We start from the raw sequence: 23505 nt of genomic DNA on the forward strand, positions 1-23505 counted from the left end.
GAGAGGCTTAACCCTGAGAGCAGGCTGTCTCTGGGATGATGACGATGATGATGATGATGGTGGTGGTGCTGATGCTGACGTTTGACTGGTGGACTAGATGGGATTGCTGCGGCTGACCTGGTGAACATTTCTGATCAATTTACGTATTGCAAAATGCTAACAAGCTAGCAGTGGATTGTATTTGGAAAGCGAGTGGTTGTTAATGAACTGTTTGAACTCAGAATGGCAGTTGTGCCCCCTGCCGGTGGGTCTGCGTATGACTGTTGTACTGTAATTATTTTCCATTCAAGAATAAGGAAGCACTTGTTTTTCATCTGTCTGTGTCTCCTGACATGTGTGAAAAGGATAAAAAAAAAGGGGGTGTAGATGATGAGGACAGTGTTGGTGGTGTAGGGGGGCTGAGGGCTGTCAATTCCACCATCCTAGACCCATCCCAGCATGTTTTCAGCTCAGACAAAGTAAAAAAGTGACTCGTCAGTCAGTTTGCAGGGAACCGCGTTTTGTGGTTGGGTCATTTTGAGGTCTGCTGAGGAGCTCCTCACCCTTTTGTTTGCGCTGGATTAAGGGACGAGGCTTTACATGTCAGCTTCACGTCATAACCCAGGAATTTCCCTCTAATCTCTGGCAGATTTAACGAGCGATTCAGATTAGCCTATCGGCGCAAGCGACTGGGAGGTTATGTGTAAATCCGAAGGAGACAATTCAGACCACAGAAGAAGAGACCGGCACCACAGTGGGTCTAATCATACTAATACTGCTACAACTGCACCAGTACCATTGTATTAGGGATCATTGATGCTAATATTTGGCGTACTACCACTGTTACTACTACTGGAGCTACTTGCACTGTTACTACTAATGTTAATATGATGCTTCCTACTACTGTCAATACTACTGCTGCTACTAATAATACTGCTGTACGTGTCAATATGAGGATCATTACTACTGTTAGCACAACTGCTACCACTGCAGCTACTAGTGTTAATATGGGGCTTACTGGTACTCTTCATACTACTGCTGCTACTATGAATGCAAATACCACAGTTACTACAGCTAATACTGCTGCTGCTGCCACCGCTACTGTGACATCTACTGCTGTTATCACTGCTGCCATTAATAATGTTCCTAATTAGCATACCAACGTGTGCATTTGTGTAGACTTCACAACGATCCAGTTTCTAGTAAGGAACAACAGACATTAAGAACCAGGCTGTCAGAGGAGGTTTGAAACTGATAAGAGAAACTGACAGAGCTGGATCTTACAGGCAGATGCTGCTGGTTTGACTGGGAGTCAGCTGATGGGAACCTGATGGGGGGGGGGTAGAGATGGGAGGAGGTGTTGTACGGAATAAGTCAAGTGGGGGTTAACATGGAGTGTATAGCAGAGAGCGAGAGCGAGAGAGAGGTTAGCAGCTGCCTGCTCCAAATGGCTTCGGAGAGGGATAATGCGGCCAAGTAAAGCTGGGCTTGGCAGCTGTTTAGCCTGCAGATGAAGCCGTGTTCTTGAATCAGTTTCAAATTTTTGCCCAAAATGGTTGTTATTAGGACTGAGCTGCACACGGGCTTATCCAGGATCAGCCAAGTCCGGCTGCCAGAGACTCAGATCAAACTGGGAGCTGCTCACATCAGAGTCCATGCTTGACTGACTGGCAGGTGGACAAATGTACATGTATGCACCTATATGTGTACTTACTATGCATATATGCATATGTGTGCGTACATGTGTATGTATGAATGTATGGATACATGTATGCATGTCAGTTTTTACACACACACACACACACACGTGTGTGCACGTGTATATACATATGTGTATATGTATGTATGTGTGAATGTATTTTGTATATCAGGGTATTTCTTGCTGTGCTCATGTGGGTGTTTTTCTGCAGGTACTACAGACTTCTGATCAACTTTTCGTTCCAAATGTGAATTTACTGATTTAGAAGAAGAAGAAGAAGAAGAAGAAGAAGAAGAAGAAGAAGAAGAAGAAGAAGAAAGCCACTTTATTTCATCATTTACAGGTTACAGTGAAATGTGTTCTCTGCGTGTAACCATCCTATTGTGTAGGAGCAGGGAGCAGCTGCAGTGCCCGGGGACCAACTCCAGTTCTTCTTTCCACTGCCTTGCTCAGGGGCACAGGCAGGAGTAGCAACCCTAACGTGCGTGTCTTTTTGATTTGGTCGTCATCGTGTTTTTGTCACGGGAATGAGGTCGCTGACGAAGACTTTCTGTCCAAAACCATGGATATGGAGTTGGCCCCCCCCCCTGTGCTGCTATAACAGCCTCCCCTCTTCTGGGAAGGCTTTCCACTTGATCTTGAGATGTGGCTGCAGGGCTTCACACCCATTCAGCCACTGATGGAACCGGTGATGTCTGATACTTCAGCTTTTGATTTGATTTGTTTTTCTCGGAGTGTCAAGTCCGCTTCCGGTGTGGGGAGATGGCGGCACAAATTCACATTTGTGCCGTCCATGCAGTGTCTTTGTCCACGTCTGCGTCTAAGTTTGTCTTTGTTTGGTGGCTGGGAGAGCTGGCGCTGGATTGGCTGAGGGAGCCTGGTCTGCTGCGTCCTGTGAGCCCAGGGACCGCGGCCCTGCCTGGAGCCGTGCCCGAGGAGGAAACACCGAGGGCGGTCTGACAGGACGCGGAAGCGGGGCAGGCTAAGCTAACTGCTAGCCCACGCAGACCGGCGGTTCTGATAACACCGAGGGCGGTCTGGCGGCGGCCTTGCCTGGCCTTGACTGTGTAGCGTCGTGGGGAGGTGTGTCGAAGGTGTCTGGCTGGGAGAGCTGGCGTTGGATTGGCTGAGGGAGCCTGGTCTGCTGCGTCCCGTAGGCCCAAGGACCACGGCCCTGAGTGGGTGAATCTTCGTTGTTTTCATTGTTTTGCGTTTTCTAGTTGTGTCGGGTGATTTAACAAATGGTTGTTAATGTAGACAGAAGCCCTGGCATCTGTCCCGGTCATTGAAAACGAACTGAATCCAAGACACGTGGATCATAATAAAACCTCCAAATGTATTGAGTATCGGAGCATGTTAAGATCTGGCGTTTGTGTCGAAAAGGAAATATCGGACCTCAGCCTCCCCTTCTGGGAGAAGGAACCAGTGAAACAAAACAAGGTTCTTTCGTGTTCTGTCCGTTTGAATGTTGGAAATCTACCCACCGCCGTTTTGGTTGACCTCGGCTCTGCTGGCATTTCCAACCCGCGGCTCCTGTTCGCCGCTCTCGGGTGAAGCGACGGCTGAAGTCATGATGGTCACCGTCAGCTCGGTGAGCGACTGCAGCGCTCCTGCTTCACTCCCGAGAGGAAGTCTTTGAAAAAACAAAACAAAACAAAAACGTCATTCTTTTAATGAAGCGTTGTCTGCAGGGCCAGTGCGAGAGAAACGCCTGACAGCTGCACAAAGGACGGATCAAGAAGACGAGCTGGAATTTGGCAACTTGATGCAAATGAATACAATAGAATCAGAATCCTGTTTGAGGACGTAGAGAACCGAACATGTTGTACTGACGTCATCTTTGCAGTCTCGTCGGGGCGTACGGTTGTGACGGTATTTGCAGACAGCTCTGTGGTGCAGTGAGGAGACATCTGGGTACACACATCTCGATACAAACATACATCCGTTTACAGAAACGAGCCTATCCAGATGTCTAGATACAAGGACCAGTCGTTGTGAGGCCTCTTGGAAGAACTGTGGGGTTGTGATCCGAGACCAGTGAGGTGATCATGAAGTGCTTATTGTCACGTGGCCTGACCACCAACACAAAAGTAGCATCTGTTTGTGTGTTTGTGTGCTATGGAAGGTGTGTGGGCCGGGGGGGGGGGTGGTGCATCAGAAGTGGCCAGGTATTGGTGAAGTTGGCCTCAGCCATCCTCGGCTGCAGATGCGCGAGGCGATTGAATATGTAACACCCCCCCCCCCCAAAATGTCAACAATCGGATCTTGTGTGAATCTAGCAGAAGTGGAATTGGTCCTTCGGCCTGCAGTTGCATTTCCAGCTCTCTCCTCCCACCTGGTGGTGAGTTGACGCCACTGCGTCCTGTGTGACTGAAGGAGTAACCCTGTCTGGTTTGGATTTGGAAGGGGACCTGAGAGCAAGGGGTGCAGCAAAACCACCGAAGGCCTCTTAAACCCCTCTGACACGGAATCAGAGTAAAGGGGGAGGCTTTCAGTAAATACGTCACAGCTTGACCCGTGATCGAGCTGTGCTGAAGTGAATTCGGGGCTCCGTTTGAACGAGAAAACTCCCTCATCTCACCTTTACAACTTGCGTTGAGGTGTCCGTAAGCCGGGGGCTTATCGTGGTGTCATCTTGTCTTTTTCCATCCGGACACACAAAGAAAGAAGAACAACTTCCCATGGATACCACATAGTGTCTCTTCATCCCACCATCCCCCATTCTGAATTAAATTTGGCTATGTTTCTATAGGCTAATCCTCTTTATGGTCACCTCGTCTCATCTTTGGCCCGCTGTCTGCTGACGGGGTCATGTGTCCAGTCCACGTGACTCCATGTTCACTGGTCTTGGTGTCTTTACTGGGCAGACCTGGGAGAAATGAGAGAGAGACGCAGTCAAACAGATGTGAAGACTCCAAACATCAACACAGAGACGAGAGACAGAAGCAGTATGAATGACTATGACATGAAAAGGGAATATAGCCGCGGAAAATGTACATAAGAATCAGGATTATGAGTTTGCTTTTTTGGACACTGTTTACATAGTAATGTAATTTTTTCCATATATATATATATATATACACACACCCTTTTTTCCCCGGAAATCATCAATGGTGTTGATAGAAGTGCTCACCTAATGAGGAGCGGAATATCACTATAGATGTAGGGAAGAAACTTTTAATAAATAGCAGTACAAGCTTGTTTCATGCATCGCACACTCATCAACTGCTAATGCACTGATGAGTGCATTAGCATGCTATGTATTAAAAGTTTTTTTCCTACATCTGTATTGATATATATATATATATATATATATATAATTGTGGTGATACACAATTGAGGGTAGATTGACCAGGGGCCGCTGCTCCTTTAAGGCAGACGTTCGGAGTGCTGACGTAGGCCCTGCTTAGAGTTTCCGGGGTGGAGCCATGTTTGCAGCATCTAGCGGTTAGCTGGTTGCCACGGGAGATTGTGCTGTATCGGTGTTGTTTTGTGTGGCGAGTAAACGGAATTGACTCGACTCCATCTCTCCGTCTCCTCAGTCCTGCACTCCCACAATATATATATACTAGAAGAACCCCCGCTACAATGTAGCGGTTTGGTTCTCCACTCGTCTAAATCTCCTTCCTCTTCATCCTCCCAGCTAACCGCCTTCCCCCCTGCCCCTAAACCCCCCCCCTCCAACTCCCTCCCCACAAATGCTCAGAATCATCTGAAATGCCGAGAAAAGTGGTTTTTAGCCATTTTTAGAAAATGCATATTTTGCATAATTATGCATAATTATTTTAATTTTCTGCTATTTTTCTGGTCCTCTCTGGAACAATACCTACCACCTCCAAAAAAATGAGGATCATAAGTGCATTTTTGCAAAAATGCATAATGCCAAAACATTTCTAAGTCCCAGAATTTTTTTTTATATAGGTGAAAAAATCTAAGATGCTCAGAATCATCTGAAATGCCGAGAAAAGTGGTTTTTAGCCATTTTTAGAAAAATGCATCTTTTGCATATTTATGCATAATTTTAATTTTCTGGGGTTTTTCCCCTTACTCTCTGAGACAATACCTACCACCTCCAAAAAGAATTAGGATCATAAATGCTTTAGTTTTCGGTCCCGCTATCTACACTAACACACACACACACACACACACTAACACTACACACACACACATTCCGAAAATATATGAGTAGATATATATATATATATATATATACCTTTGTTAAAAGAAATAGGGCAAATGCTCAACAAATAAGGAGCAAAATAATCCAGCGAGTTAAGTAAATTCTTTGAGACAGTACAAGCTTGTTTCACACAGGGTTGTAGCCATAGAAACCATTCCATGAAGCTCCCGGTCAACAGTTCTTGTGCTGACCTTGCTTCCAGAGGCAGCTTGGAACTTCGGTAGTGAGTGTTGAACCGAGGACAGACGATTTTTCCATGCTACGCTTCAGCACTTGGCAGTCCCAGTCTGTGGTCTTGTGTGGTCTACCACTACACGGCTGAGCTGTCGTTGCTCCGGGACATTTCCGCTTCAAGACGGCAGACTTACAGTTGACCGGGGCAGATCTAGCAGGGCAGAAATTTGACCAACTGACTTGTTGGTCAAAGTTTTAGTGTACTGTGTTGTTGCGTGGTTTGGTAATTTGACTCTGACCAGTAAAAAAAACAAAAAGGCTTGATAGACTCATCGAATGGGCTAGTAAGATTTCAGGGAGAAGTCAGGCCCAGCGTACCGACCTTTATAACAAGAAGGCGTTCAGAAAGGCTACTTCCCTTCTGGAGTGCCAAGGTCCCCCCCTTCGGCCAGAGTTTGAGCTGTTACCCTCAGGTCGTCCGTTCCGGATGCCCTGTATAAGGACTAAGAGATGCAAGGCTTCCTTTGACCCCACTGCCATTCAACTGTTAAATAGTGGATAGTATTTATCGGTTGTCTGCAGATCGCTTATTTCCATGGTCTGTATATTTGAACTCCTTTGGTTCTCCTTGCCCGCGGTGGCCTGTTGTCTTTTGTTGTCCATCGGTGATGGGTCAATTCTGCCTTAGTTGTATATACTGGCTGCAAACTAATTTCCCTGTTTAAGGGACAATGAAGATACTCTGACTTTGTTGGAAGGGTGGCATCCTATGACGGTGGTGCATTGAAAGTCACTGAGCTGTCACTCAGTATGACCCCGTTCTACGGCCAATATTTGTTTATGGAGATTCCATGGCTGTATGCTGGATTTTAAGCAATGGAACAGCTGAAATAGTCGAATGCAGGAGTGTCCACATACTTTTGGCCACACAGTGTAGTATATACATATAGTATGTGCACGTATTCCTTTGACGCTCTTCACATGGAGCTGTACCTTTTTCCATTGAAAATAATTCAGAGATTAGAATCAAAACTTTTAATGAGTACATTCATTTTCTTTTCTACTTCTTTTCTAAAATATCATGTTTTTTATCCTCTTCATCTTTCCCTCTCTCTTCTCTCATCGTTTTCTCAGTGTTTCACTCTAATTGGATATATTTATGCCAGTTCGGGTGTAAGACAAACCCTTAACGTCATTAGCCTGATTGTTGTAACGTTACCTACCCAGCCGGTGTAGTTTATGGTAAATTACACTGTAGTACTATATAACTTGCATCCTACAGACAGATATGAAGATGAATGAATGTCTACTGTATTTACCGAAATGACTTGAAATCTACTTCCTGTTATATGTTGTTTTATATCTGTTAACTTTGGTTTACTGGTATTTATAATTTGTGGCATTAAAAGCAGCTTTCAGATGAAGCCTTTCCTCTGCAGGGAAAACCAAGGTCAACAAAACACCCTTCTTTTTTTTTTAACCAATGAAAGAAAACTGAACGATAACAAAACAAGTCACTCCCTCTCTCGCTCTCTTTTTGTCCCGTCCAGGCGGTCAAGCAGTGCCACCAGACCTGTCGCCCTCCTCTTCCTGCCCTCCGGGACCACCCGGACCCCCGCCAGTCGCCAACGGCAGTAGTGACATCATGGTGAATTTTGATCCCGACCCAGCGGACCTGGCGCTGTCCAGCGTGCCGGGCCAGGAAGCTTTTGACCCGCGGCGCCACCGGTTCAGCGAGGAGGAGCTGAAACCACAGCCGATGATCAAGAAAGCTCGCAAGATGCTGGTCCCCGATGAGCAGAAGGTACTACATCTCCCGCAGTATTTGTGCAGGATTTGTTTGTAATGCAGATATGGATGAGAAAGCTGCGAGATGTTATACAGGGTGTGAATTATACGGTGGCTTTTGGGGGAGACTCACCTTTTTTGATGGGGGGTGTATAGTCAGTCAGAGGTGACTTACAGTGAGTCATTCATTAGTAATAAAAGATCCATGGTGCAAGCATATATATATATATTTAATACAGACATTACCTATGATACAACACAGCTATATATGTAGATCAGAGCACAATAATTAGAAATGAATGGGTCAAATGCAAAGGCAACACAGCAATGTGTAAGGGATAATCCAGGACAAGGTGTAGGTTTGATTTGAAGATACATCTTAGGATGTGCTGGGACCCATCATCAGTGATGTTTCCTGAGGTCCTCGGGTGTTTTGGGTCTTTCAACATCATACACCCTTGCTCAGATGACCCAGACAGGGTTGATCAGGCCCTGGCTTGTGTCCCAGCAGCATTGGCCGACAGATCCCTCCTCCTGATCCAAAGCCTCCTGGAGGCCCTCTCTGCGGCTTCCATTGTGGACTTGATGGCTTTCCTTTTTGCAGCCCCAGTGATGCCAAGTAGAGTGTAGACCTTGCACAGTGAGCAGCCAGCAAAGCCTCAACACTCCACTTCAGTGGGCTCACAGCGCACCTTACAGCCTCTCCTCCGGCACTGATCCACCAGCTCCTGGTACTTGGACCGTTTCCGCTCATTTGCCTCTTCCATCCGGTCCTCCCAGGGAACTGTCAGGTCTATAAGGAGCACCTGCTTTGACGCGGCTACTGATAGCAACACGCCTGGCCTCAGTGAAGTTGTCACAACATGGTCCAGCAGCCTGAGCTGACCCTGCAAGTCGACTCACGGCTCCCAGTCTGAGGCAGAGGTGGGGAGACCGGCTGCTGATCTGGGCTTTGACTGAGGCTGCTCACCAGCCCTGACAAAGGCGATGTTCCTCTGGTCACGGGCTTGCTCGTTGTTGGCTACAGCTTTGGAGATGACCTCTGCAAATGTCTTTAGCACCTGGAAGTCTCAAGCTCCTTGATGGTTGCTTGGATTGCCGCTGCGTGCCTGAGGCACACGGCAGCCATTTTGCACCAGAACGCTCACACCACGTCAGTTTGAGGTGGAGAGGGAGGAATCATTAAGCCAATTACATGGAGGGATGATTAGGTGGCCGGATGAAGAGAGCCAGGTTGGGAATTTTGCCAGGACACCGGGGAACCCCCTACTCTTTGTGATAAGTGCCATGGGATCTTTAATGATCACAGTGAGTCAGAACCTTGGTTTAACATCTCCTCCAATGGACGGCATCTTCTACAGCACAGTGTCACTGCACTGGGGCACTGGGATTTTTAAATATTTGTTGTTTTTTTTTATTAGGACCAGAGGGAAGACTTCCCCCTACTGGCCCACCAACACCACTCAGTTTTCCCAGGAGGTCTCCCATCCAAGTACTAGCCAAGCCCATACTTGCTTAGCTTCCGTCATTTGGCAGAGCCAGGGTACATGTTGGTATGGCTGGTGGCATATGAGCTTCTCCAGGCCCTGGAGGATCCACCCACCACCAGGCACTGATGATGCGGTGACAGTGAGGTCATCCATAAAGGCTCTGATGGGGGGCTGCTGAACACCAGTCTTGGACATAGGGCCTCTGCACTCAGTTTCAGCTGCCTTGACCACCATATTCATGGCAAGGGCGAAGAGTATAACTGAGATGGTGATCCACACCTTGGAGTGGATTATCCCGCTCATACCATGGTCACTTACAAAGCAACTTCATGGCCAGCGCATGACTTTATAACCGTGATTAAAGTTGGGCTTAACTACGTGTGTATTATATGGTTTTACCGCACACCCTCCTGCCAATCAGAAACCAGTATGCTCCGTAATCATGGCGTAAAATAGCCTATAACACAAATAAACACACATTTATTAGAATGAATAACTTACATTGTGCCACCATGTTTGGATGGTGATGGAGGGTACAACACCGTCGGCTCTTCATACTGAATAAGTGATGAATCACCTGTCTCCGTGGCTCTGCTGTAGTTCACACCCTAGTTAGAATAAGCCTGGTCATAATACGCCTTCAGATGGAACAACTCACTAGAATACCCATTTTCATGGTGCTACTTTAGGTTTCATAACACCGCATGATGCAGATTAAATGCTTAGCGCGGTGCCAGCGCGGCGGTAACACGGCCGGTTGTTCCGCATCTGGCTGTGATCACGGCTTAATGAATGACTACATTCAAGTTAGGCTGTCTTCAGTGATGTGACGTGTCATGATGTCTCAGAGGTTTGAATGACAAAAATAGTGTGTGCTGCAAAATTGCCATCGATGTTGAGATACCAGTTAAAGCGGATGTACATTTGACCTACAGATCCTTACAGGAAATGGATTGCTGGTTCCACTTTTCTCTATATTTTTACATTCCAAGTGAAAATTATACATATATATATATATATATATATGAGTATAGAAAGCCAGTGTGTTTTTTTTCTTCTACATTTTGAACTGGACATGGCAGAGCTCCCAGCCCCACGCTGGCTTGTCTGAATTGATGTGCACAATAGGAAGAGGCATGCAGCGTGCACATATTGATGCATTACAATGAGAAACACGAAATGTTTTGCACGCTGAACAACCTCATTTCACAATAAAGAGAAAAAGCCCTGATGGATGGTGCTCAGTTTTAAAATGGGCCTGAGGTCCATTCCTGCAAACCTGAAATGACAAAGACATGATGGGGGTTTTATGGAGGTGGAAAGGTGCTTGCCGCTCCATGTCGGCTGGAAGACGGTTTTATTAATCAGCAGCACAAACAAGCGGAAAAAGGATCTTTATACTGAACCAAGACTGAAACCTGAAGTAATGAGCCTCCACTTTGTGTTGACCGAGCACTACCAGCCTTACGCTCCAGATTCATACAGGATATGTCATGTTAAGAAGAAGGGTAATGTTAGATAATGTTAATGACGATATTCTTATTAGTGCCACATTTTTTTGTTTTTTTGAATCCCCCCCCCCCTTTTTTCTCCCCAACTGTATCCGGCCAATGACCCCACTCTTCCAAGCCGTCCCGGTCTCTGCTCCACCCCCTCTGCCGATCCAGGGAGGGCTTCAGACTACCACTTGCCTCCACTGATACATGTGGAGTCACCAGCCGCTTCTTTTCACCTGACAGTGAGGAGTTTCACCAGGGGGACGTAGCGCGTGGGGGGATCATGCTATTCCCCCCAGTCCACCCCGCCCCCCGCAACATGCGCCCCGATTGACCAGAGGAGGTGCTAGTGCAGCGACCAGGACACATACCCATCCGGCTTCCCACCTGCAGACACAGCCAATCGTGTCTGTAGGGACGCCCGACCAAGCCGGAAGCAACATGGGGATTCGAACCGGCGATCCCCGTGTTGGTAGGCAACAGAATAGACCGCTACGCTACCCAGACGCCCTAGTTTCACATTTTTTTTAATCTAAAAACGGATGTTACGGTGTGAGATTTAACCACTGGGACAACATTTTGGAGTGGTTTATTTACCAGGATGGCTTCACTGTATGTCCGTCGGTAACTGGGAAGGACCTCACTACATTTGCTGAGGTGTGCTGTTGCTGTTTGAAAGCGTTGCTCTGACTGAACGGGTTAGCGTTGGCAGCTAAGAGAGCCTGCAGGTGTTTCGGTGGTACATTTCTGTCAGGTAGGCGGCAGAGATTCGCTGCAGTCAGACCAACCTGTGTTGTGTCATCCAGCATTTTCCCTGACGATGGACTCAGCAGGGAGACTTTCACTTTTCATTCTTAACACTGCCTTTAAAAGATGCCGAAGCCTTTTAGCAAGTTCAGCACATCCCCTTTCGGATCAAAAACACTGTGGGAGAGGAATTATGTATCTGGTATAAATACACAGAGGCCACTTGGGTATTCACAGGGTATCTCTAACCGCATTGTACTGGTACCAGTTTCTTTCTACTGCCAGATTACAAAATCTGTTATCAGGGCTCTAAATTTGCAGTCTTACGACAGCGAACATGTTACATCTACTGTAATTTAACATTTACTTTTTCTCGTTTTAGCAGACGCTTTTATCCAACGTGATTTTAAAGAGTCAGAAATTAGCAGATAATTTAAATTTGACCAACTAGCGTCACAGTCAGTAGCACTATATGACGTAGTACTAGTATTACATTTGCTACTTAGTAGTAATATCATTGCAGTACTATAGGAAATATCAGTAGTAGCACATTTGCCAGCTAGTAATCATAACACAGCCAAGGGTACACGTCATGCAGAGTACATTTAGCGTGTCTTACAATGTCATTTAGCATTATCCAAAGCGACGTCCATCTGAGAGTTAATGCAACACAAGCAAGGATCTAGTCAGGAGGCGCCAAAGCAAGTAAGTGCCAAAAAAAAAAAACAGGTTCAAGTCCAATTGGACATAGGTGTCAACAAGCAGTGCACAAAGGAGCGAATTATTATTATTATTATTATTTTATTAATACCATCAGGTGTGGAGGTGTTGGAGAAAGAGCTGGGTGTTTAGCTTCTTCTTAAAGATGGAGAGGGGCTCAGCGGATCCAATGGAGTTTGGTAACTCGTTCCACCACCGGGGAACTACAGAAGAGAAGAGTCTGGCTAGCTAGTGACTCAGAGCCCCGCTGCGGCGGAAGTGCCAGGTCCCTTTCATTGGCAGAGCGTAGCGAGCGGGACTGAGTGTAGACCTGAATGAGGGAGTTCAGACAGGCGGGAGCCGTTTTAGTTGCAGTTTTGTAAGCGAGCATCAAGGTTTTGAATGTGATGCGGGCAGCAACTGGGAGCCGGTGGAGGGATATGAACGGCGGAGTGACATGTGCTGTTTTGGGTTGGTTGCAGACCAGGCGTGCCGCCGCGTTCTGGATCATTTGCAGAGGTTTGAAAGCGCATGCAGGGAGAGCTGCCAGTCAGGAGTTGCAGTAGTCAGTGCGTGATATAACAAGATCAGGCACCAGGAGTTGTGCTGCATGCTCAGACAGGTAGGGTCTAATTTTCCTGACGTCGTACAGGGCAAATCGGCACGACCAATTGCCGATTTGCGAGTCGTAGTCCATCAACAGGTGGGGAACAGGAGAATCAAAGTACAAAGTAGATTTACATTGACTCATATCAGTATAACGGTATATCATCATCATAAGAACATAAAATATAAAGTGCAGGCAGGAGACACCGATAATGATGGTGTCGAAGTATGTGAGGGCACAATAGCAATAGTGAACAATACATGGATTTCTTTTGAAGAGCGCTTTCCCAGCTGCAACAGCCACTCAAAGCACTTTACGATTAATGAATGCCTCACATTCCCCCCTGCACGAACACACTCACACACCGACGGTAACAACCAACTCATCGGGTCGGGGGTGTTTAGCTCAGGGACACCTTGCAAGGCGGAGTTGAGGATCGAACCGGCAACCCTCCAGTTACCAGATGAGCTGCTCTACCTGCTAAGCTACTAGCACTTAGACGTTTCATTTTGGCTGCAAAGTGCCACCAGAGACCATTTAAGGATGGGGGTTTTGAGGTAGTCAGTCACTTTGAGGGAAGATGGGAGTCCGTTCCATCATTTTGAATGCAGGTGTGAGAAAAGTCTGAACCGGGAATTTGTCCCTTTGGTAAATTGGACGGATAGTAGATCCTAGCAGAGGTAAAATCAAGAGGATGAACAGGAGTGTACGTGTTGATACGGGTTTAAAGGTAAGTCGGTCCAACAACAGGGTTTAACTTCTATCCAACATCGATGTCAGTACAAATGATGAGAAGTACTTCCAAAAACTTTGTTCTATCCAACATCGATGTCAATACAAATGATGAGAAGTACTTCCAAAAACTTTGTTTACTCCAGTACTGTTTGTGTCTCCGTACAGGAAGTCTTCATGACAACGTCAGTCTTATGTTGTTTTCTGTCACAAAACTGACCCTTCTCGTCCTTCTCCCTCTCCATCCGCCACTCTCCTCCTCCCTCCCTCCTTCCTTCCCACACACACCCAACACGCCATGCCTGGCTCTGGCCCCGACGACAACCTTCAACGCCACCATCATCGCCATGAACTCCACCATCCTCATCACCATAACCATCACCATACCACGGCACCCGCCCCGCAGGACGACAAGTACTGGAGCCGCCGCTACAAGAACAACGAGGCGGCCAAGCGCTCACGGGACGCCCGGCGGCTCAAGGAGAACCAGATCTCAGTGCGCGCTGCCTTCCTGGAGCGGGAGAATGCCGCCCTGCGCCAGGAGGTGGCCGACATGAGAAAAGAGCTGGGCCGTTGCCGGAACATCCTCAACAAGTATGAAAGCCGGCACGGGGACTTGTGAGGTGGACGATGACAACGGCGGTGGCGAGGAGGAGGAGGAGGAGAAGGATTTAAAGTGGAGGGAGGGAGAGGGGAGGGGATAAGGAGATGGTCAAAGGGTAAAGGTCAACCCCAACGACAGCAGCACTTTAGTTGACGCAGCCGGAGGGCGGCAACGGTGGCGGCAGACGTAGACCTGTGGTAAGCCTTGTGCCACGCCCGGCGTAAGCGCCTTCTTCTTCTTCTGTCCGGTTCGTGTGGCGTGGACGTGCGTGCCTTGGGGGTGGAACAGTGAATGGCGGGAGAGGCGCCGCGACGCCATTTTGCCCCGCCTCCCCCGTTTTGATTCCCGATTGCTTCACCAAAACCCGCAGAACATAAAGTACCGTGTTCCCCCCCCCCCTGTCACCCCCCTACCACACGGGCCCCCATGGCAGCTCACGTCAGCCATTTTGGTGCTGCGCTTACGCCTGGCGTTGCACAGCGTTTTCGCAGGTAGTGCGTCGCCGCCGCCCTACCCAGCCCCCTGCGTTCCCCTCCCCCGGTCCCGTTCAAACAGGATGTCGAATTCACAGTTTTCATGCCGGTGAAAGCACTCTTTTGACGCTTCAGACCAGGAGACAAGCCAGGAAACAGGACAGCGGTGTCATATTTTTTTTTCTACTTAGGAAGAAGAAGAAAAAAATAGTCAAAAGAATAAAAAACAAAAACACACACACCTATATTTTTCTGAACTGTGCAGACAAGCAAAACTCAGCGAGAAGTGAGTGGGGGGGGGTTGGGTGGGGGGGTGGGGCTGGATGAGGATAGATGAGGGATGTAGGATGAGAAAGAGAGAGAGAGAAAGAAGCAGAGGCGCTTGACTTTCGTCCAGGAGTGCAGAGATTTTGACAAAGGAAATCTGTATATTTTTCTATTTGCAGAGGCCGTCTGGAGGAGCGTGGATTTTGGAGATAATCTTTTTGTATATTTTCTATATGGGCGGGTGGGAGGGAGGCGATGGCAGGAGGCCGGTTGGTCGCCCGGCGGTCTACGGTGGCGGCGGCGGCGGAGTTACGCAACACTCAACTCCTCCCAGCTGTCTCACGAAACAAAAACAAAAAAAAAAATGAAAGAGAGAAAAATCATCTATTTTCAATTTGGTAGAGCTAGTTAGTGGACGGTTAAGGCCGGGGTAAGGGGGGGGGGGTTTTGGGGGGGGGGGGCGTAACAGAGAATGTATCACGGTTGAATCCAGGTATTTCACATGGTGCGAGATGAGGAACGGTGACTTGGTGTTTTAGCATCGACTGCTGTCGGGATGGAAAGCGACGAAACACGACCGGTTTCGTTTTCAGACTTCTTTCTGTTGGTTTCTGTTCGGCCTTTACTTTCCCTTTTCGGCGGGGGGCTCATCGAGCACTTCATTTTCTCTTCTTCTTTGATTCTGCACCTGATTTTAAACGTTTGGAACGTTTGGTTTTTTTGTGGCGAAGGAAGGCGGGAAACGGAAACGGGCGAGAGGGAGGGAGGAGGGAGGGAGGAGGGAGGAGGAGGGCGTGAAAGACACTGTGGAGTAACTGAGCTGGGTCTGGACCGACGGTTACAAAGTTTCAGAAATGGAATATGCAGAACATTTCACAATAGGTTGGTATTCATAGGTGAGCAAATTAAAAAAAACAAAACATTAGTGCTGCTCTCACACGTGTACACACAGACGACGCATGCACGCCACTTACCGCACAACTGACAACATGGAAGTGTCGCCACACAGCACTCCAGTTCTCTCCGTCGCTCCAGCCCGTCTTCTAGGAGGGAGGGTCTGCAAAAGTGAATTGAAACCAGCTTAAGGGTTGGTTTACTCCAAGCTAAATTAACAGTGACTGAGCATGCACGCACACACACACACGCACACACACACACAGACACACACAGTTTGACTCCTATTGTTGTTGTTGCTGTTGTTGTTATGGACTTAAATGGTGCTGATCTGATGTGATCCTCCAAATGACACACACACACACTGCACATGCAAACACACACACGCTCATGTACAGACATTCACCTGTATTGTGTGCGCAACCCCACAGAGATGCGCACACATGCACACACACACACACACACACACAAGCCATCTCAAACACAGTATTTAACTGCCTATACCCTTTATTTGTCTTCAGATGTTATTTTTAGTTGAATAAGTTGTTTTTTCTTTTCTTTCTTTGGATGCGTATCGTATTGAGGAATCGTATATAGATTTAAACACACAACACGTGTCTATACCTCTCCTTGAACCTTAACCCAATGAGAAACGACAGATGCACCCTAACGCTACTGTACCATAAAACTGTACTTATTAAATATTAAACTCTTATCTCACTAGAGAAATATGTGTACATGATATATGCTTGAATTATGTGAAATTAGCTGTACTATACCAATGTTATAACTATAACTATACATATATATATACATATATATATATATATATATATATATATATATATATATATATATATATATAAATTGATTGGAATCATTTGTCAAATTTTTCTCAGCCGTCATGTCTGAGAAATGAAATTAAATATAATCCAAAAAAAAAAAATCTATAAAGCGATCACTGAAGTTGTGGCTCTATTGGTTTTTTTCTTTTTCTGTTGTTCTTTCCGTTTGGAGGACATTACAGGACAGGCCGGCGTGGGCACTTTGATTCAGAGTCCACTTGTTGTCTCCTTCATTGTGACTTATTCACCACTGGGACCACCAGCCGTCTCCTCACAGTACGGTGCAAAACCGCTGTCCAGTTAGACAACTATAAATGTCTTGGTTTTTTTTTTTTGTTTTTCTTCCAAAGTTCTTGTTATCTGCTATACAGTTACGGTTAATAGTATTATTATTGTTGTGGTTGTTGTGATTATTGATATTCTGCTATATTTCCTTTTGATTATTGAATACAGCTCTCTTTCTGATTCCAACTACACCTTTGACTCGATTTCCCATGAGCCTTTGAACCGCTGCACCGTCCGCAGAGACTGTACCCAGCTCCAGGTGCATTGTGGGGGCTGCTGTCCTTGGAACATATTTTTTCTTCTTCTTCTCTGCTTTTTATAACAGCTGAACCGGACATACAGACACGAACTTTCCAACTATTGGAATCCCAGGAAGAAGCTCCCGGAGCGCGCGCTTCGTACCCCCCCCCCCCGCGTGTTTCTGGATTAAGGAAAAGCCATGTGTGTGTGTGTGTGTGTGTGTGTGTTGTTTTTCTTGTTCGTTGGTTTTTGGATACCGATACGGTTTGAAGGGTCCTTCCCAGACATTTTCTGAATCTTTTTGACAGTGCTATTTTTCTATGTGACTGTGTTCGGCGTGCCACAGCTGTTTTTTTGTGTGGCGCCATCCAGATGTGGTGACGGTGATGGTTTGCTACTGTGCGCCGCCAAACGGCATTGCGGGTATATTGTTGACCAGGATTTTACAATAACGACGATAACCATGATGTACACAGCCCGGATATTTACCCCTCTCCCCCCCCCCCCAAAAAAAACTTGCTACCCTCCCCTTTTGTTGTGGCTGACTGTTATGAACTACAAGTCCCGTGAGCGCGACACGCCCCGAGCCCTCACCAGTATTGTCTGCTATCCACAGGGATGATGGGATATGTGGTCCGGCTTTCTCTCCTGTCCCGCTATGAAAGATGAAAAATAAAAAACACCAATAAAGGCTCATCCTTGCTCACTGATGGGAGCTTTTCTAGCGCCTTGCTATGTAAACTCACCTCCAACATGCTGAAATGCACGGTCTATGCACTGTTACACGTCACTTCCGGTTATTTTTTGTTTACAACCCGGGTCCTATTTTAATACTGTAGCCGGTTATTTTCTTGCCCGGTGCGGGATTCGATACGAGTGTACTGCACCACAAGGCGACGCCACTAACCGCTCGGCTAAAGGGACAGACCCGTTAGCTAGGGGGCTAACGTCTCTTATTAGTAGTTTACAGTCGTCGTCCTCCCCGGAAGCGCGCCCTCGCACTTTGTTCTTCCCGCGCTCCGAAGAGACTTATGAGGATCTGCGCACTTCCGGATGCCACCGCCGTAACCGGTTATTTTGTTGCCCGGTGCGGGATTCGATACGGGGTGTACTGCACCACAAGGCGACGTCGCTAACCGCTCGGCTAAAGGGTTAGACCCGTTAGCTAGGGGCTAACGTGTCTTATTCGTAGTTTACAGTCGTCATCCTCTCCCCGGAAGCGCGCCCTCGTTATTTCCGCGCTCCGAAGAGACTTCTGAGGATCTGCGCACTTCCGGGTCCCACCGCTGCCACCAATGTAACCGGTTATTTTCTTGCCCGGTGCGGGATTCGATACGGGGTGTACTGCACCACAAGGCGACGTCACTAACCGCTCGGCTAAAGGGTCAGACCCGTTAGCTAGCTAGGGGGCTAACGTGTCTTATTAGTAGTTTACAGTAGTTTCCCCCATCGTGCATATCAGTTACACCATTTCACTTACCAGCTTCATTTTGCAGCTTCTGGGCAGGGGGCAGAGCTGGACTCGGCTTTACAACGGTGTCTTATGGGACACGCGTACAGGCCGGTTCACACCGTGCGAATGTGGGCCGTCTCAGACGACAGACGATTAAACGTGGCGGTGTCTCCGGCCGTGGCTCCACAACGGCGGTCCCACGTCGCGCTGTGAGACAGGTTTAAAGACGGCCGTTACGACGGTCTTGCGACCGAAGACAGCCTGGGACGGAAGTCGGACAGCGTCAGACATTTAGGACCACCCTCTCACAACGTGACAAGTACTTCTCACTGCAGAACGTTTGCCCCTGGGGGCGGGGTTGCCTCGGGGCAACTCCTCCCACAGTGTGTGTTTTCATTGGTTACGTTTGCCCATGGGGGCGGGATTGCCTTGGGGCAACCCCTCCCACAATGTGTGTTTTCATTGGTTACGTTTGCCCCTGGGGGCGGGGTTGCCTCGGGTTTTCATTGGTTCAACGCTATTCAACTCCAACGTGACCGCTCCGGCGACCTACGTCTACTAACCAACCAATAGAAATGCAGCAGGAAATGACGCGCTGATCAACGCGACGTAGAGTCTTTGCTGGCGCTCAACACAAACCAACACACTGTCAGCGTCTGTGACCCAAATGCCTCGGGTTCAACAAAACGAGCTGCGGCGACTGTTGACAGGACTCGTTTCCAGCTTGGCGCCACGTAGCTCTACCAGCGGCGCAGACTGATTACGTACGCCGATGCGGCACGCACGCTGATGACGTTTTTACGGATTCGCGTCGTAGCCTGCGATTCAGTGCGCGTTATCGTCCCGCTGTCTACGCACGTCACACTTGTAAACTACTAATAAGACACGTTGGCCCCTAGCTAGCGGGTCTGAGCCTTGAGCCGAGCGGTCAGCGATGTCGCCTTGTGGTGCAGGAGACTTCGTATCGAATCCCGCACCGGGCAAGAAAATAACCGGTTACATTGGTGGCAGCGGCGGGATCCGGAAGTGTGCAGATCCTCGGAAGTCTCTTCGGAGCGCGGGAATAACAAAGCGCCAGGGCGCGCTTCCGGGAGAGGGTGACGACTATAAACTACTAATAAGACACGTTAGCCCCCTAGTTAACGGGTCTGACCCTTCAGCCGAGCGGTTAGTGACGTCGCCTTGTGGTGCAGGAGACTTCGTATCGAATCCCGCACCGGGCAAGAGAGTAACTGGTCACACTCTTGATGTCGCACCCAAGTTTATTAGATCCGCGGCTCGCACTATTCTCATAGGGTTGCTAAAATGTGAACGTCTGTGGGAGGCTTAACGTGTCCTTTAAACAGCAAACCCGCCTAGTGTGTCAGTCAGACTGTGTCCATGATGACTGTCCATCATCTGTGACCTGTCCGTGGCGCTGGCCGGCTAGTTCATGGATGGCCACTACTACCCACGGTGAGTAAGGCTGCTACCTCCTGCAGGGTGAACCGGGAAGTAGACAAGCGATATCGTCCACCATTGATCAAACCGGACATTTCTGGTAATCAATTTTAGATATTGGATTTGTTGAAACAAGATACTTGTGTTCTGTCGTCCCATAAGACACCATTGTAAAGCCGAGTCCCGTGCCCAAAATCTACAAAAGGAAGGCGGTGAGTGAAGTGACACCATAATCAATATGTGCGATGGGGAGAGGTGAAAGGATAAGATTAAGGTTGTGAAAAAGACAGACTGACCCTTTAATGGGTTTCCATCTAATGCTCTAGCCCCCCCCCCCACGGTATAAAGACATGTATGTTTGTTGAATAGGAAAGTTTAGCTCGCCCATGGATACGAGATGTGTGTGTGTGTGTGTGTGTGTAGAATGGAGAGGGGGGGGTTGGCATAACCCATTGTGTGATCCATAGGCGTTTCTAGCCCATTTTTGGGGGTGCTGCAGCACCCCTAAATTGAACCCCAGCACCCCTAAAATTGGAAGGGATTTTTTATTTTTTACTGTATGTCCATGTTTAATAAGCTGAAGAAATGTCAAAACCATATCCGGTATATGGTTTAAACGTAATATTTTAACAACAAAAATACAGCACCCCCCATGCTTCGAAAATGGTTTGATCCACCCCCCCCCCAAATTTATCTTGCCTGGCCGGCCAGCACTCTGGGTGCTCAGCACCCCTAAAGCTCTGATCCTAGAATCGCCCCTGGACTGTGATCTGTTAGCTAAATAAACTACTGCCATGACTGAAGGTAACATGAAAAGCAGCAGAAGATCCTTCATAGCTTTTGCACCTGAATAATGGTCGACACCACTCGCCTGTGGGACCGTGCATGACTGACTACGGATGCTAATGTCTTTGATTGTGAGCTGGCAGTCATTAGCGTGCGCGTTGAGACTGGTCCTTTTTCCCAGGCTTCATCACTTCCACGCAGCAGTACAACCCAGGGGAGGGGGGGGGCATTCATTAACTTGATTATGGTTCTGACAGTAACACAACGTACATTACTGTATTATGTGCAAGACAGTAAGTCCCCGTGCGAGGGCCCAAATAGCTTTCTTCAAAGCGGTTTGCATGAAATATAATGGTGAAAAACACGAGGATGAAAAAACAGCTCGCTAATTACCTCCCAGATGACCAGAGAAGTTATCATAGCAGCTAGCTCATTAGCATAGTCAAACCATATCAGCTGCATTTATTCATCTTGAAGTTAAGGGTCGCCCCACTGCCAATATATAAACCACAGCGCAGGAAGCTGCCGTCTCTCCCAGATTGATTGACAGGTCTCTTAATATCAGGACTAACACTGAACAACAACTAAATCCGAGTTTCTAATCTTGCCTGATGCTGTAAAAGATTTGCTCACATCACCAATGGTTGTAAAGATTGGAGTCAAACACACCCATAGTTTCAATTCAATCCTAACTCAATGTACCTCCATTTTACATAAATCACAAATTGGGCCTTTAGAGGACCTGTTTGTTAAAGTTGCTGTTCCTGAACATGATCCTGAACCTGCAGAAGGCGTTCACATGCAGGTCACACTTTTCACCGTTGGCTGATTTTGTGGTAACACTGGTGTGGTTGGCTTGGCTGTGCTCATTAGCATTAGGAGCCCACGGAGAAGAGAATCCAGTGGTTCCCAGATAGCATCCGGATGTGGGCCACTTAAGGCAATGATGCGGCACTGATGGCTGGCCCTGACAAAATGGATGTGAGCCTGAAGTGGCCCACATGTATAATAGCAAATATGGCCCAACTATGCCAAATCAAACAGGCCTTTTTTGGCAAAGATGCGGTGCTCATGGCAACATGTAATCTGGATGTGACCCTGAAGTGGCCCGTGTGGTAAATGGTGAATATGGCCCAACTATCACAAAACAAATATGGCCACCTTTGGCAAATATGTGGCACATGCGGCATTGCTATGGCTTGGTTCTGGCCCAGATCTGGCAAACTGGAGCGGACCACCCAAGTGCCATCATTCAGCGCGGTATGTGGGCCGGATGACTGCTGGGAATGGCCCAATGACTGCTGGGATAGGCCCCAGCATTCCCGCGACCCTGAAAGCAGGATAAGCGGTTCGGATAATGGATGTTTGACAATTCGGATAATGGATGGATGGATGTTTGACAATATCCTTGTTAATATGTAATTGCAAACATGTGTTCTTTATCTCAAGAAAATGATCACATTTCATTTTTAGAACACTGGGCCTAACAACCAATGATGCATGAGCAGTTAACAGTGTTGACAGAATGTTGTTTTTTTTATTTTGTTTTCATATACTTTATTGATCCCCGTGGGGAAATTCTTCTCTGCATTTAGCCCACGCTAGCTGTGTCGCTAGGAGCAGTGGGCAGCCGCCGTGCAGCACCCGGGGACCAACTCCAGTTCGTCTTGCCCTGCCTCGGTCAGGGGCACAGACAGGAGTAACATTACACGTCTTTTTGATGGTGGGGGAAACTGGAGCACCCGGAGAAAACCCACCACAGACACAGGGAGAACATGCAAACTCCACACAGAGGACCATCTGGGATGACGATCCCCCCCCCAAGGTTGGACAACCCCGGGGTTCGAACCCAGGACCTTCTTGCTGTGAGGTGACAGCACTAACCACTGGCTCACTGTGCCAATATTGGCACAGTGGGCCAGAAGTGAATGGGAGGCAAACATTCGCCAGTGTTAATTTCGCGCATGTGTGACAGTGCCCTTGCGGCGAAACAAAAGAAACGCTAGTTGTTGAAGAGATGACCCCTGATAGTTAAACCTGACTTGCTTTCATACTAAAAAACTCTGCCATGGCAAACTTCAGGATGTGTAAAAGTACTAAATCTGTCAAATAATGTTGAATACGATACATGAAACAATAAACACAACTTGTCATTCAAAGAATTTACTGCTTGAATTTACTTATCAGGATTGAAGAGTATGACGTGTCCACGTTATTTTTCACGGTCCTGGTAAGTGTTGCATGCTAGACACTTCACTAATGAACAATTATAGGTCCACATCAAACCTCATATTTTTAAGTAAAATAATTGAAAAGTAAAATCATTTTTAAAAAAAACTGTTTTCCAGCAGCTGAACAAAATTTTGGCACTAAACAACAATTTTGATGTCTTCCAGTCAGGATTTCGACCACACCACAGCATTGAGGCTGCTCTTGTTAAGGTCTTTAAGGACATCTGCTTAACCACAGTGGCAGAATGTCAGTCCTGGTATTATTAGATCTCAGTACTACATTTGACACAGTCGATTACAACAGTGTTTCTCAACCCAGTCCTCAAGGACCCCCTATCCTGCAGATTTTCATTGTAACCCTGCATAGGTAGCTCTGCTTTTACTTACTCAACCAAT

General features: G+C 47.4%; 1 protein-coding gene across 2 annotated transcripts in view; it reads left to right on the plus strand.

The window, feature by feature from the left end:
- The window catches only part of dbpa (D site albumin promoter binding protein a), a 56949-nt gene extending 33924 nt beyond the window's left edge, over positions 1-23025 (plus strand). The window contains exons 4-5 of one of the 2 annotated variants that reach the window (XM_056298187.1): positions 7583-7836; positions 22474-23025. In XM_056298187.1, the coding sequence (XP_056154162.1) occupies positions 7583-7836; positions 22474-22581 (362 nt within the window). In that variant the 3' untranslated portion in view covers positions 22582-23025. Of the gene's footprint in view, positions 1-7582; positions 7837-13997; positions 14954-22473 lie in introns of those variants that run through there. The other variant, XM_056298186.1, reaches the window with a different exon arrangement.
- The last annotated feature ends 480 nt before the right edge of the window (positions 23026-23505 follow it).

This window comes from Lampris incognitus, chromosome 18, assembly GCF_029633865.1.
Source record: "Lampris incognitus isolate fLamInc1 chromosome 18, fLamInc1.hap2, whole genome shotgun sequence".
Taxonomy (NCBI): Eukaryota; Metazoa; Chordata; class Actinopteri; order Lampriformes; family Lampridae; genus Lampris; species Lampris incognitus.